Here is a 15,188-nt window from a genome sequence, read left to right on the forward strand (position 1 = left end):
ACACAATTTAGCAGTAATTTATGGCTTCGGAATTTATTTTTGAGGCATAGAGGCAATACTCCTGATCCCTCTGCAGTGGGCATGTGCTGAGGAAAGAGTGGGACTCGAGACAGGATTGTTATGAGGGTAGAGGGGGAAGACAGTAGTCAATTTCATGGTTCGTTGAAGAAAACGGGGGTTTAGACAGGTGATACTGACAGTTTTATTGATGTTCAAACCAGCAACAATTTTGACCAACATTCCTATGATAAGGTGAAGGATGAGCTAAACTGGAGGAAACTCAGTTCTGTGCCTGTGCATCTCAAGTTCAAGGTCAATTTCAATTTCACTGGATATTTGAGACTGAAGCCAAGTACCAGGTCAGCTTCTTGGTGAGATCAATCAGGATATGTTCAAGTGCAGTCAGTTCAAACTCAAGCTTCAAAAAGGTACATCAAAGCAGAATTTTCCTTTTTTACATTTTCCTATAAAGATTTGCGAAAATATGTCAATTTGATATTTCCCACCAAATTAAAAAAGCAAAGCGCCCCCCCAACGTTTAACAAAGAGATTCTGTATCCCCCAATACTAATGGGTTTCCTTTAAGGGGGGGGAAAGTCCTTAAAATGCAAGAATCTTTCAAACAACAGGTAAATCAAGTTAATACTAGAAAATATTAATTTCCTTAAAACTTCCACAACACAGAAAATGTTAAAAATGGAATTCATTCAATGGACACGAGTGCCAAAAAGCCGCTTTTAAAAGACTCGCGTTTCAAGATGTTAATGTTAAAACAATTTGAAATTAAACTCTGCTGAGCAATGTGTTACATGAGTGATGAGCCCTGCTTAGGCAAGTCTGGGGAAGCGAGACGGCAAAGGCAGTTCGGCCACTTCTCCAATTCTGCAGAGTAGCCATGGGAAGTGGGATAAACTCAAACAGTCAAAGGGCCCCAAAGGGCAACTGTTCACCAGGCCCCAGTTTCCAGTACTACTTCTGAGAATTAATTTAAGAAGAGTGCCAAAGAGCTGCAGTTACATGGTGGGTGGCTGCTTAGCAGAGGAGGATGAAAGGTAATACCAGGGCTGGGAAAAGGGATTTATGTGCAACATTACAAGGTATTCCTCCATCGTGGCACAGCCTCTTCAGTGCAAGCACAGTTATCAAAAAGATCATCAGAAGGCAGGTCACCCACCTAGTGCAAGCAGCTCTCTGGAACACGGATGAAGCACTGGACTTCTTTCAAAGGCCAGTGGAAAGGGAAGAGAATAATACTACTGACAGAATTAGCTGATGAGCCCAGACATATTTAGGCATTGTAGCACTGTGCATTGGTGGGGGGGGGGAGGGAGGGGGGAGGGATTTGCAAACAAAAGAGCAATCTGTTTGCACACACGCAGTCAGCTCAGATGGGAGGAGGTCCAATCGAACCCATCTGCCATGTCAACCTTTCCCTGAACATCCTGCTTGCCAGTCCAAGGACTGTCGCGGGATGCAGCTGGGCTCAAATGCAGCCCTTGTTTCTTGGGGAGGGAAAGAGGAGCAGGTGCCTTAGTTCTGCTTTTCCCCCAGCTGCCCAGTTTCCAAGGTAGAGTATTTTCCTCCAGCCAGCAAAATTGCCTGGGACATTCTAAAATCATACCATTCCCCCATATCCCAATACGTGCCCCTTTAAATAAACGAATATTTATATAGAGAATTTTATATAAAACTCTTTTCTTTTATCACTCGTCATCAAAGTTCTGACTCAGCAGAAAGTTGGCCGCCAGGTTCTCATTCTTCTCGCAAGCAAAGTAGGCCTGGATCACCAGGCTCTCAGGGAAGCCCAAGGCCTTTAACTAAGGGTGGGGAAGGGAGAGTGAGAAAAAGAAAGAGAAAGAGGAAAGGGAAAAAGTTAGAAACGCTCTGATTGGCAACACTGTGTGTCCTACAATCTCACCTTTCCTGTAAGGAGCCAACTGCCAGGAATGCTGCCAATGATGATGATGATGATAAATAATAATAAAAAAGGTAAAGGGGCCCCTGACCATTAGGTCCAGTCATGACCGACTCTGGGGTTGCGGCGCTCATCTCGCTTTACTGGCCGAGGGAGCCGGCGTTTGTCTGCAGACAGCAGACATGTGGCCATGTGGGTCATGTGGCCAGCATGACTAAGCCGCTTCTGGCGAACCAGAGCAGCACACGGAAACGCCGTTTACCTTCCCGCCAGAGCGGTACCTATTTATCTACTTGCACTTTTTGGTGTGCTTTCAAACTGCTAGGTTGGCAGGAGCAAGGACAGAGTAACGGGAGCTCATCCCGTCACGGGGATTCGAACCGCCGACCTTCTGATCGGCAAGCCCTAGGCTCAGTGGTTTAACCTAATAATAATAATAATAATAATAATAATAATACACAGACCCCGCCTTATGGGAGATCCCAACATGCTTATCCTGTGTTGGGTCAGGTCTGGGCGAGTACCAAAATAAGGACCATGGCACTCTACAGCATGGTTCACCACAGGAGCGGAGTAGGCAGACATCATTAGTAGGGCTAGCGTAATTATCAGTTCAGCTGCAAAAAAGGCTCGTTCTTGTGTTGTCACCCTTCATGGAGGAGGCACACGAAGAAGGGCTTCAGATGATCTCAGGGTCCGGGCAGGTTCATATGCTCCCATACTGTGGTATGCCCTTCCTCTTCAGTTGCCTCAAACATAAGATATATATATTTGCTCAGGCTTTCCCTGGCCCTTAAGACTGGACCTTGTTATTACTGAACTCGTTTTTATAATACAGCTTTACAGGTTCTTGTTTTTCTCTCTGCTTTCGTGATACTGTTTTATTGTTTATTTGTTTGTACACCACTTAAAGATTTTAACATATTAAACAGTTTAGAAATGTTTGGGGGTTTTTTTAGAATCATCAAATATTTCAGTACAGAAAACTGGCTTGTTTGGTGCAGAACTGGCTTATGAATAACCATGGTTCTATAGCCTTAAAGGTAAAGGTAAGGGGACCCCTGACCATTAGGTCCAGTCGTGACCGACTCTGGGGTTGCAGCGCTCATCTCGCTTTATTGGCCGAGGGAGCCGGCGTCCAGCTTCCGGGTCATGTGGCCAGCATGACTAAGCCGCTTCTGGCGAACCAGAGCAGCGCACGGAAACGCCGTTTACCTTCCCGCCAGAGCGGTACCTATTTATCTACATGCACTGGTGTGCTTTCGAACTGCTAGGTGGGCAGGAGCAGGGACCGAGCAACGGGAGCTCACCCCGTTGCGGGGATTTGAACCGCCGACCTTCTGATCGGCAAGCCCTAGGCTCTGTGGTTTAACCCACAGCGCCACCTGCGTCCCTCTATAGCCTTAGAGAAAGACAAAAGCGAATTAAGCAAAACCACATGTTCAGAGCTCACATGCCAATCAGTTTATTGCCAGGCTGCTGGCACTTCTTGCCCTAAAGCTCCTGTGCTGCCCTCAGACTCTACTGCGGGGCTGACTAACCTGTGAGCCCTGAGGGAGTAGTTTCCAGCATCCCTGCCCATAGGCCATGCTGGAGGTGGCTGGTGGGAGATGCGAGTCCAACATTATCTGGAGGTCCACACGTCAGCCAGCCTAGCTCTAGCCCACACAGCAAGGTGATGGGGAGTGACTTATAACACTAGGTAATAACCTGAAAGTCCCACCCTTTCCACTGTACCCACCAAGATGCCTCTGTAGCCTACAGGAACTAGCGCAAGACGTAGAGGCCACCACCCTGGCCGCTTAACTGTTCTGTATCTCATGAGGGAGCAAATCCTACAGGGAGAAGCTCCAGTACAGAGAGCAAGAGACTTCCCTTCTTGTCCCTGCCCCAGGCCACTGCTCCCCTCTTTTACCCTTTCAATGGCTTCTTTTTCCTGAGGCGTGACTTGGATGTAATTCATCTGAGGGGCTTCCTCCCCAATAGCACCCATCTCTCCTTCAATGTCTGCGATGTCAGGTACTTCACCCAGTGGTTCATTGAGCATCTGAATGAACTGCTCCTGGTGTTGGCTGATTTGCTGGAGGAGGAGGAAGAGAAGAACTTGCTGTTATCAATTAACACATGCCTACACCCCGCGACCCCTCAGGGCCCCTGGGACAACAAACCTCCAAAGGACACCAAACCCTCCAAAGCACCTCCAAAGGACACCAAACCCTCGCATGAGACCCTCCAATTTGAGGGGAAGAGAGGAGACCTGACCTGCCGTCCTTTTCTCCTACGTTGAAGTCCTCACTCTTATGCCACTGAATTTTCAAGTATGTTGTATTCATAATCCTCCTCCTCTAGCCACAACACACACTGCATCCACTGTTAAAGGTTGCCCATATATAATTAAGGCAAAGCAAAGGAAGATGACTGAGCCAGCAGTGATCACCCTAACCCAGGGGTCAGCAAACGTTTTCAGCAGGGGGCCGGTCCACTGTCCCTCAGACCTTGTGGGGGGCTGGACTATATTTGGGGGGGGGGATGAACAAATTCCTATGCCCCACAAATAACCCAGAGATGCATTTTAAGTAAAAGGACACATTCTACTCATGTAAAAACACGCTGATTCCCAGATCATCCACAGGCCAGAATCTAGAAGGTCATTGGGCCAGATCTGGCCCCTGGGCTTTAAGTTTGCCTACCCATGCCCTAACCCAAGGCCTAGGGTAGGCAAATCAGGAGAACTGGGAGGAAACTGAGCCATGAGGGTTGGCAGCAACATTTAAAGTAGGAACCCCAGGGAAGCAAACACTCATCTGAGAAGCAGGATCTGGCTGTACAGGTCAATGACACACAAACAATGCACAAATGGTGCTGCCTAGCCAGGTTAGCATACCCACTTGGCTCTGTTGTGCCTGCTTTTTCTGCTGAAATACCAAACAACACCCAGAGAGATGCTGAGAGTCATGCTGCCCATGCTGGCACCAGCGGGATCTCAGACCAGTGTAACTTTGACCCATCTGGTTGCTCCAAGGCTGGGCCCAACAGACTGAGACAGCAAACAAAGCCCGTCCGCTCAGTTACCTGCAGCAGCTGAGGGTTCTCTTGGCCTAACTGCTGGAGCAGGGCTGGGAGCAGAGCTGGGTTCTGCTGGATCACCTGGCGCATGTTCTGGAACTGGGGCTGGTCTCGCAGAAATTCCAGAGGGTTCTCTCCTGTAGATCCAATGAGTGTTAAAGCCATGCATGCGAGCAGAACAGCAGCAAATGGGGGAGGGGCTGGGCATGTGGAGAGAGAGAGGAGTGCGTATGAAGCCATCAAGGCGCAGCACTCTCCCAACACGCCACTAAGCAATGCACTGCAGCCTAGTTAGGCACAACTGTTACTCCCCATAGTCCACCGCTCCAGTAAACTCTTTATATGAAAGGAGGGGACACACACCTTCTGGTGCCGACTGCTCTTGGGGTTGGCTCTCCTGGATGGAGGCTCTCTCTGGTTCTGGGCTACCTGGGATACCCTGCAAAGTTAGAGAAAGCAAAGTTAACGGAACTACTTCCAGATCATACACTTTTCAAGATTCCATCCACAGCACGCTAATGGATACCTCAGAGACTGACGGTGTGCGGGAACTGTTCAAGGCAAAACAAACTATGAAGGCAGTTTCTGTTGGGGCAAGACTTCCAGTGACAGGGGGGAACATTTCTGCTCTCCAGATTTCCTTGCCCAAGTCCAGTCGTGTCTATTGCCTGCTCACATCTCTTCAGTTTCAATTTTATTTCCCCGTATTATGTGACTAAGGATGTTTGCTTACATTTACAAAATGTTCATTCTGACGGGATTTTTTCTGACTTCCAAATTTACTTTAATGTAGGAGTGCAAGTATCCAGCCCTCAGTCCTTTGCAAAGTGCCCAACTAACCTCACAACTGTTAAATAAAGCAAGCTCCTTGGTTGGTATCCGTGGTCTTCCTCTGTGCTCTACTAAGCAGGGGAGACACCAGAGCAAGCAAGATGCACAGAGCTGAAAAACCAGTATGGAGTCATCCTTCTGGAGGACCTGTCTGAGATGGTTCAGAAAGCATGGTGCTCTGCCTCTTTCAAGCAACCCAGGCTAGCAACAGAGTTGCGGCAGCAGTGAGCAGAAAATGATTATAGCACACCAGTGAAGTGGAAGGGAAAAGAAGCCAGGAACACCCCTTGAAGAACTGGCGGAAAGCCCATAATATATTGATGAGGGTAGGACAAACCCAGCATTTCTCCTTACCGTTAGCAGGTATTCCACAGCCCGGTGAGGGTTGTTGTAGCTGGCCCGTAGAGCTGCCACCACCCGCTCTCGCTCATAGCCCATTGACATGATTTCATTCAGCATTGTCTCATACTCTGAGCCAGTAACTGGAAGCGGAAATGGAAGACAGTTTGACGTTAGGGGAAGAAAATGTGCAACTATTTCCACCTGACCCATGCATATGGGAAGGGGAGCAGGATGGGCAGCTGGACTGGAAGGCAACAGGTCACTTTGCCATTGCCAGCATCCTCATTACAATGTCTGCAGAACCAGGAAGCCTTGTACTCTTGGGGCTTTGAACATCAGTAAGCTCCAAAGTTTCAAATCCAGTTTCTGTTCCCAGATCTTCAAAGTCCCTCTAATGGCTGAGAACAGAATTAAGATCTCAAGCCTCTTTCCACCCAGAGAGAGAGCCCTCTCAAAAGCCCCCTGAGTTTCCCTACTAAATCTCATTCCCCTTACAGAACTGGAGGCTGCATCAGGATTCATGGGTTTTAACTACTAGACTACTTCCAGAAATGGGGATGGAATCCAGAATTTCCAGTTTCCATGGCCATAGCTCAAGTGCTAGATGCTGCTCCTTATATAACACAACCATAGTGGGCAAGCAGGTGCCCACTATGCCGTAACTTTGATGGAAAGAATACAGGTATCAGTGGCTGTTGACAGAATTTGGGGGTGAAATCCGCTGAACTGTTCCCACAAGCAGTGTTCAACTTTTAGACCCAGGATCCATCTTTAACCCTAACCTGCAACATGAGACCCACTTAAATTTTTTTACTATGTATGGTTTTCTTTTGCTGCCTTCTCTCCCCTAGAGCAAAAATGATGGTGCAGTCTCAGTTGCAACCCACTTGTGGCTCCCAGCTGACGCTTGCATGCCGAATCCCCATGAAACAGTGGTGGAAGGAGAAGTGTTTTAACCACTAGAGACCGTTAGAGGGCAGCACTTCCTAAGTTATCCCGTGCTGTATTGTATTTAGAAGTCCATCAACCATGGATCTGGAGACCATAGAAATTTACCAGTCAAAACAGCGGAATAGGGAGAGAGTGGTCCCAATCTTATAAGAGCAAACTGCAGCCAAGGAGCTGAGAGCTCTCCACTGTGGCAAGCGAAGGAAAGGCGCTCACCTACCTAAAGTGGAAGCTGCATCATCTTCACGTCCCATGCTACCTGAAGAGGGAACAGAGCTGCAAATTTAAGAGAGAGAAATAGTAGCTGGGTCCTTTCAGATAACTGGCCAAGAAAACTGAAAAGCCAAATATAAACTAAGCAACAGAACAGCTGGTTTTCCCTTCAGTCATACAATCTCTCTCCTACCCCCATGGCTGACAAACAGCAGGCAACTGCTTTGCCTAACGATTCTTACCACCACCAAGGCCTGGAGTGCAACTACAATCGCCACATTTCAGGGGTACTGTTCTGAGAGTGGGTAGTGGTGCTAATCTATGAAGCAACAGAGGCCAGGAGAGGAGGGCTGCTCACCCCCAAAACACATGCTCTTATGTACCTTCTTGTTTCCCGCCCCAATCCTGCACCCTTTTTATAGCCGTCTAATAACACCAGTTAGCAACCCAAGCTGCATTCTGACATCACAGACCCTCACCTCCCTCTTCCTCTCCAAGACTGAGATTTGAGGCACCTAGGCTGTGTGGTCTGCAGCCCACTGTCAAACCCACTCAAATCTCCACGTGTGCAGAAAGAGTTTCCACGTTAAAGTCCTCAAACGTAGAGGAAAGACTGGCAATAAAATCTAACAGCTAAACAAACACAAGACCACAACCGGCTGGTCCAAGTTATGGTAGGCTAATTTTGTGTCCCATTAGCATCTGCTCTAGAAGTTATCCCCCAATCAGTTTACTCCAAACATTGTTGGATTTTCAGAACCAATCATGATTTCCAAGGCCTAGAATTTCTCCCTCCATTATATCATTCCAGCGTCACCTACAAAACAAATGAGAGTGCGGAGGGTGGCAGGGCAAGCCAAACTTACCCAACTGATTCCTGGGGGGAAACAGTCACTGTCTCTTCAGGAGGCTTCTCCTCACTTGTTGGAGTTCCTAGTGGGGGTGAAACAGTAGCTGCTCCAGGCAGCAGCATCTGTCCAGAGGATGGTGTAGGCTCTGATGGGGGCGCTGCCTCACTTGGTGAGGGGACAGGAGCTCCTGAGCCTGTTTTGTTCTGAACAGAAAATCAAAATGAGACTTAGAAGCAGATACAATGCATTTCTATCCCACAGAGAAAAGCAAAGGGGATTGTCCTTCAAGTTAATTCTGAGAAACCAAGAGAAGCGACTCCTGGAATTTTCAATGCCCTGTAATCGCCTTTCTTGGATGCGCCCACACCCCAAGGCCGAAACCTGCACTGTCAGAAACACGCACCAAATCTGCTTCCTAGCACACCATCCTTTGAACCGCAGCAAGGCGGGGAGGGGAGGGGAGGGGAAGCTACTGAAGCAGAATCAGTCTTCTGTTCCCAGGAAAGCATTCCCATGAAGCAATGGAGGTGCCCAACCATACCTTGGTGACCATCACCACCACAAAGTTCTTCTCATCAATCTTGTACTCCTTGATAGGGACATCATCACTCAGGATCTTGCCAGCATAGATTAGCTTCTGTCCCGACACTGGGAACGCTTCCTTGCCCTTTTCAGCCTCAATCTTCTCCTTAAGAACTCGGACCTGTGGGTCAAGACCAAACTGGTTCCACCATCTGTCTTGTACTGAACGCCTGAGAGTCAAACTTTTTCCACCCCAATAAGCGTGGCTGTAGAGATATTTGAATTGGTCCATAAGCCACATTCTTCCAGCACAGTGAACTCTGTCCCGTATCTAATGCTCTTCTGAGTACTGTCTTTACTCCTAATGAGGAGAGATGGGTTCAGAAAGTCCCTTGCTTCTAAAAGCTTTTAGGAAAGCCAAATCTGTTGCCCTGCCATCTATAAATACCAAAAGCAAGAGCAGACACACACTTCATGTTCACCAGTTCAAAAAAACTATCCCCCCCCCACCAGTACCATTAATAGGCAATCTTCCCAGATTCTGGGACTGCTCTCCATTCCCACAAACACAGTACAGCTCCACACCTCTGTAGGATTTTATTATATGGTGCTTGGCAGCATATAAACACCACATTCTGCACTACTGTCAAGGTTCAGAGAATCCTTTCCCTCCCCTGGCAGCAAAAAAAGCAGGTGACAAGAGTCCTTACCATGTAATTTATTCAAGATTTACAGAGCAAGACAAAGGAATGTAGTCCCTATCCATCAATGGCGTTGCTCCAAGTAAAGTCCCACCCCCCTATGTCGTCCCTATTCTACGTCACCCATGCGCCAGCTAATCTAAGTTTTCTGCCTCTGAGCTCTCTGTTCTACTACTCTCAAGGCACGCCTGGTTATGGGAGAGGGTAGTCAGGAATGCTTTCTAAAGACACTGAGTCTGTCAGCTGTCTCTTCCCTGGTGCTTTTTCTTCTTCCTGCTGTTCCTCTTCCAATATTTCCCAGCTTCTGCCCTCTGCAGCCTCTGAACTATGTTGCTCTGCAAACCACTGTTCTAAATCTATACCAGGCACAGGCAAACTCGGCCCTCCAGATGTTTTGGGACTACAACTCCCATCATCCCTAGCTAACAGGACTAGTGGTCAGGGATGATGGGAACTGTAGTCCCAAAAATATCTGGAGGGCCGAGTTTGCCTATGCCTGATCTATACTGTCCTCCTGTTCTCGGGAAGGTTCAGGAGAAGGGGGGGCACCATTCAGTCCAGCCCCTGACAACTACATTTGTAAGAACTCAATTGTTTCATGGGGCAGCACCCAATCTTTGTAACTCCCTGCCTATTGAGATCAAGCTGGCACCTTCACTGTACAGTTTTCAGCACCTGTTAAAAACATTCTTGTTTCAAAAAACCTACGCAATGCTTAGAAAGTTGAGGTAATTTTAGTATTTTAATTTTCGTATGCTTTAAATATGGTCATGGATTTTTCTTGATTTTCTTGCTTATCTTTTTGTAAGCCGCTTTGAGGTAGTTTTTGTTTTGTTTTTTACAATCAAGCACTGTATACATTTTATGAAATAAATAATAATAATAATAATAATAATAATAATAATAATAATAATAATAAAATAAAAACAATCATCATCCAAAAAGAGAAGGTTCAAAAAATGAAAGGAGGTCTTGGATTTAAACAAAAAAAACTTCCTTGATAGGGCACAGAAAAACTTTCACCTTTGTGAACAGTCAGCAATTGCACAGTCAGTGGTTTAGGTTAAAAAGGAATTTTGCAAGATGAGATTGCATAGGGAGGCCGTTGTCCTCTGCATTGTGTGGCTGTCTCTCTTGAATGAATCCCCAAAGGTGTTTTACTTCTATACTTCTGTGCAGGGTGAGACAATGGATGATGCCCTGGCTGTACAGTTAAATTTTGATAAAAATAACTCAGTCCACCAGGATGCAACATATACCTCGCACGAAAGGGATCATGCAGCTTGTGACCAAAAAATTTTTTTTCCCCTTTCAAAAGGTCATGTTTGGGAATCCTTACTAAAACAGTTTTGGAACTTGAATCAAATCAGAACATGATAAAAGCTAGCAAATTGGTTAAGTTCAGGGCTTATTCATATATAGGTACTGGTGTTTGAAAGGATTTACTTTGTTCCACTGAAGTTAAAAGCAAGTTGCCAAAGAGGCATGCCTCTTGACCCACAATAGGCAGAGACTGAAAAATAATAATGAATTCTTAGCAGTTACCACTCCTCCTATGTGTTCTTCCAAAATTATATGACAAGGGAGGAATCAAGGTGATTACTCCAGATTTATGTTACTTTTAGTATCTGGATTCATATTCAGACTCACTTCATTCAAACAAAACCAGATGAATCAGTATAATGTTGAAGCACAGGAGGCAGAAATCTACCTTTAAATAGCATGGGTAATAAAATACATAAAACACTGATTTAAAATCAACAACTGAGGAAAGATAGATCTTGGTGGTGGGAAAGAAGCTACCAAAACAATAATAAATCTGATAGACTGTGCCCTAGGACAGTTGGTCATGGAACTGATCAGAAGAGTGGCAACCCTGGACCTAATCTTGAGTGGTGCCGATAACCTGCTGAGAGATGTGGGTACTGTTGAACCAATTGGGAATAGTTACTACAGTGCTATCAAATTCAATTTATATACAATGGCCAAGAAAACCCAAAAGTCACATTTGACTTCAATAGAGGGAACATCCCAAAAATGAAGGAATTGGTAAAAAGGAAGTTTAAAGGCAAAGTCAATAGGGTCCCATTTCTCAAAATGTTCAGGGGTTGTTTAAAACCACACTAGAAGCTCTGTTTAAATGTAAATATCAAATCAAAAAGGTACCACCAGGGCCAAGAGGATCCCAGCATGAATAACAAGCAGAGTTAAAGAAGCTATCAAAGGCAAGAAGGCTTCCTTTAGAAAATGGAAATCTTGTCCAAATAAGAAGAAAACACAACACAAACTTTGGCAAAAGAAATGCAATTGAACAATAAGGGATGCTAAAAAAAGAATCTGAAGAGCATCTTGCTGAAAACATAAAGACTAACCACAAACAATTATTTAAATACATTGAAAGCAGGAGACTGGCTAGGGAGGCAGTTAGTTGGACCTTTGAATGACAAGGAAGCCAAGGTATGCTGAAGGAGAAAAAGGAGATTGCAGAGAAGCTAAATGACTTATTTGTACGTATCTGCTGCACAGTAGAAGATATATGGGAGACCCCTGTACCTGAACTAACTTTTAGAAGGGAACCTGCCAAACTGAGGCAATTAGAGGTGAAAAGATACAAAGTTCTTACAGGCCCTTATTGAAAAAAATATAATTTGACAATTGCTGAGTCTGGATGGCATCCAGCCAAGAGTTCTGAAGAAACTCAAATGTGAAAATACTAAACTTCCAACAAAAGTATGTAACTTGTTCCTAAGATACCTGCCTCCATACCTGAACACTGGAAAATGATCAATGTAGTGCCATTTCACAGGGAGGGAGGGGGGACTGGGGGCAGGGGTAATCCTGGAAACCACAGACTGGTTAGCTTAGCATCTCTTCCAGAAACTGGTTGAAAGCATTGTTAAAGATAGAATTACCAAGCATTCAGAAGAACAAGTCTTACTAAAGCAGAACCAGCATGGCTTCTGTAAAGGTAAGTCCTTTCTTACTAACATTTTCAATTTCTTTGAGAAATAAGCATATAGATTAAGGTTACCAGATGTTCCCATTTCCCAGGGACAGTCCCTGGATTTACAAATCAGTCCCCTGACAAAATCCATTTATTTAGTAGGAAGTTGAAAAGTGTCCCCAGATTCATTGGAAAAATATCTGGTCACCTTAATATAGAGGTAACCCAATTAACAAATACTTTTTTAAAAGCTTTTGACAAAGTACATAAAGTACCTCATCAAAGACTCCCAAGCACGGTTAGCAGTCATGGAATAAGAGGAGAGGTGCTCATCTGGATCAGTAACTGGTTAAAAGGCAGGAAACAGATAGCAGGAATAAATGGACAGTTCTCCCAATGGGAGGAATGGTACAAAGTGGAGTCCTCCAAGGTATTGGGACTTGTGTCATTTAACTTGTTCACAAATTATCAAGGAGCAATGAAGTAACCAAGTTTGTTGATGACGCCAATTTTTTCAGGATGGACAAAAAAAATAAAAATCTTAGCTTCACACATATATTTATGGGGTCTTAACTAGCAGCAACTGACCAGGAACAAGATGGATAGCTTGATAAATATATTGACTAAGAGTGCAGCAGCTGTGAAAAAGGTGAATGCCATGCTAGAGATCACTAGGAAAGGGATTGAAAATTAAACTGCTAGTATCATAATATCTTGATACAAATCTATGGTGCAACCACACTTGGAATACTGAGTACAGTTCTGGTTCTTCCTTCCTCTTAAGAACAGAACTTGGGGCCATCCATTGAAGCAGAATATTGGAAGGCTCAGGACAAGAGAAAGCACTTCTTCACATGACACAGATACAGATAGGTAGCCGTGTTGGTCTGCCATAGTCAAAACAAAAAAAATTCCTTCCAGTAGCACCTTAAAGACTAACTAAGTTAGTTCTTGGTATGAGCTTTCGTGTGCATGCACACTTCTTCAGATACTTCTTCAGATATCTGAAGAAGTGTGCATGCACACAAAAGCTCATACCAAGAACTAACTTAGTTGGTCTTTAAGGTGCTACTGGAAGGAATTTTTTTTGTTTTGACATGACACAGAGTTAAACTACGTATAGAATTTGATCCTACAATGGCTACCAACATGGATGGTTTTAAAAGAGAATTAGGCGTTGATAGAGAATATGGTGATCAACTAGTCATGGTGGCTGTGCTCTACCTTCAGTATCAGAGGCCATATGCTGGAAGTAACAAAACAAAATGATGCCAAAATAACCAAAATGTAAGCCAATAGGTTGCACTCATGTTCTGCTTGCCACAGCCTCTGTGAGAACAGGATATGGGACTGCATGTGCCTTTGGCCTGGCCCAGCAAACTCTTATTATGTTCTTGATTGGGGGGGGGGGCGGGATTTCAGGACTACAAATACTAGGCAAGGCACCCAGAATAGGAGATGCTAAATCGGAAAACCACCAATCTGCATCTGATTTTGAACTTAAGCACGTGCTGGGAAAGCTAGCGTAGGGAGGAGGGGGTGGAAATGGGAGCAGCCCCTTTATAGATGTTGGTGTAACTAACTATGTGCTACACAGCACAGGGTGTGTATGTGGAATTAAGAATAAAGCACGACTGGAAGGAAGGCGCCCGGGGCGCGAGCGCACGCGTGTGTGTTACGTGCCCAGCGGCAAACAGATCAGGATCAAGGACTGTGGCTACACGTGTGTATTGAGAGAGAGAGAGAGAGCGCGCGCCTTCGAGAAACCCCTACTTGACAGCTTTTCCTGTGTGAGCTTTGTGGCAAAACAAACGAGGTTGTTCTTTAAGGACTAACTTCTAGATCGGGAGAAGTTGAAGGATCGCCTCTGTAAGGCGACCCGGGGGTGGACTGCTTCCCTTTCCCTCCCCACCCCCCGAGGCATCTCCTACGAACGAGAGAGGGGGATCTGGAAAGCGAGAGGCGAGGAGTACCGCCCACTTAACCTGCAAGGCGAACGGGGGCTCCTGGCGGAAGAGGGCTGGGGGCGCTGAAGAGGCCGGGGGAAGGAGAGGGGGGTGGGGAAGGGGAGGAGGAGGACGACGACCCGCCGCCCCTCACCGTCTCGTCAGGCTCCATGCGGATCTTGAAGGTCTGCTGCTGGAGGGTCTTCAGGGTGACGGTCACCGCCATGGCGGGCGGGCGGGAGGGAGGCAGGGGAGAAGGCGGCGGCGGCGGCGGCAACTGGCGGTTCCTCCCAACGGACTCAGCTGGGGGTCCCCCACAACAACATGCAACTTCACGCCGCCGCCATTTTAATCGCGTCCGAGCGCCGCTTCCGCTCCCTGACGGGCCCTTCCCACGTGACAGGGGCCAAGGAAGACAGGCCGAGGTGTTCCTTAACCATAGAGTCAGGAAGGCTAGAAAACGCACGCACGTTTCCCGGCTTCCGGTTCGTTTCGGGGATTTCCGTTTCGCGCGCCTTCTGCGCAAGCGAGTACCGCCGTGGGAGGAGGGGGCGATTTAAGTTGGGGGTCGCTTTCGACGGGGATTTCTTTTCTGGGCATCCAACGTTAAGGAACAAAGAGGAAGTGACGCGGTACGATTTTCCCATGGGAGGACTCGGGGTTTACTTCCGAGTAGGCGCCTCCAGCCTGTAAATATTGACAGGGCGACTGTACAATGCACGACTGGTGCTAGTTCCCCATCGCCTCCATGCCACCCTTCTTAATTATGGGTATATTTGCGTTCCCATTGCGATTCGGTATTTTCCCCAGGCGAATCAAGGTCTTTGTGCAGTACAGCATCAGCTACTGACTTTGCCTCTCTGTAGGGTATTAAAGGCAGCCGTTACATTTGCATGCCAGGTGAAAGAA

General features: G+C 46.3%; 1 protein-coding gene across 2 annotated transcripts; it reads right to left on the reverse strand.

Moving 5' to 3' along the window:
* Positions 1-6: 6 nt before the first annotated feature.
* Positions 7-14,608, reverse strand: RAD23A (RAD23 nucleotide excision repair protein A). Of its 2 annotated transcripts, none has more exons than XM_028712688.2 (9): positions 14,434-14,608; positions 8,708-8,869; positions 8,182-8,369; positions 7,323-7,357; positions 6,167-6,294; positions 5,345-5,420; positions 4,988-5,118; positions 3,831-3,995; positions 7-1,817 (listed from the first exon to the last, which is right to left on the reverse strand). In XM_028712688.2, exons 1-9 carry the CDS (start codon positions 14,503-14,505, stop codon positions 1,704-1,706), a joined length of 1,071 nt encoding a protein of 356 aa, XP_028568521.2. In that variant the 5' UTR covers positions 14,506-14,608; the 3' UTR covers positions 7-1,703. The 2 variants fall into 2 exon arrangements, with proteins under 2 accessions (XP_028568521.2, XP_028568522.2); XM_028712689.2 differs by having other exon boundaries at positions 7,323-7,378; positions 14,434-14,605.
* Between the last annotated feature and the right edge of the window lie 580 nt (positions 14,609-15,188).

This window comes from Podarcis muralis, chromosome 17, assembly GCF_964188315.1.
Source record: "Podarcis muralis chromosome 17, rPodMur119.hap1.1, whole genome shotgun sequence".
In the NCBI taxonomy this organism is placed as follows: domain Eukaryota; kingdom Metazoa; phylum Chordata; class Lepidosauria; order Squamata; family Lacertidae; genus Podarcis; species Podarcis muralis.

Coding starts and splice junctions, on each gene's coding strand:
- RAD23A (XM_028712689.2), bottom strand. CDS start 14,505: ATGGCGGTGACCGTCACCCTGAAGACCCTCCAGCAGCAGACCTTCAAG. Junction 8,370..8,707: donor TGGTGGTGATGGTCACCAAG/GTATGGTTGGGC, acceptor TTTTCTGTTCAG/AACAAAACAGGCTCAGGAGC. Junction 3,996..4,987: donor AGAACCCTCAGCTGCTGCAG/GTAACTGAGCGG, acceptor CTCCTCCTCCAG/CAAATCAGCCAACACCAGGA.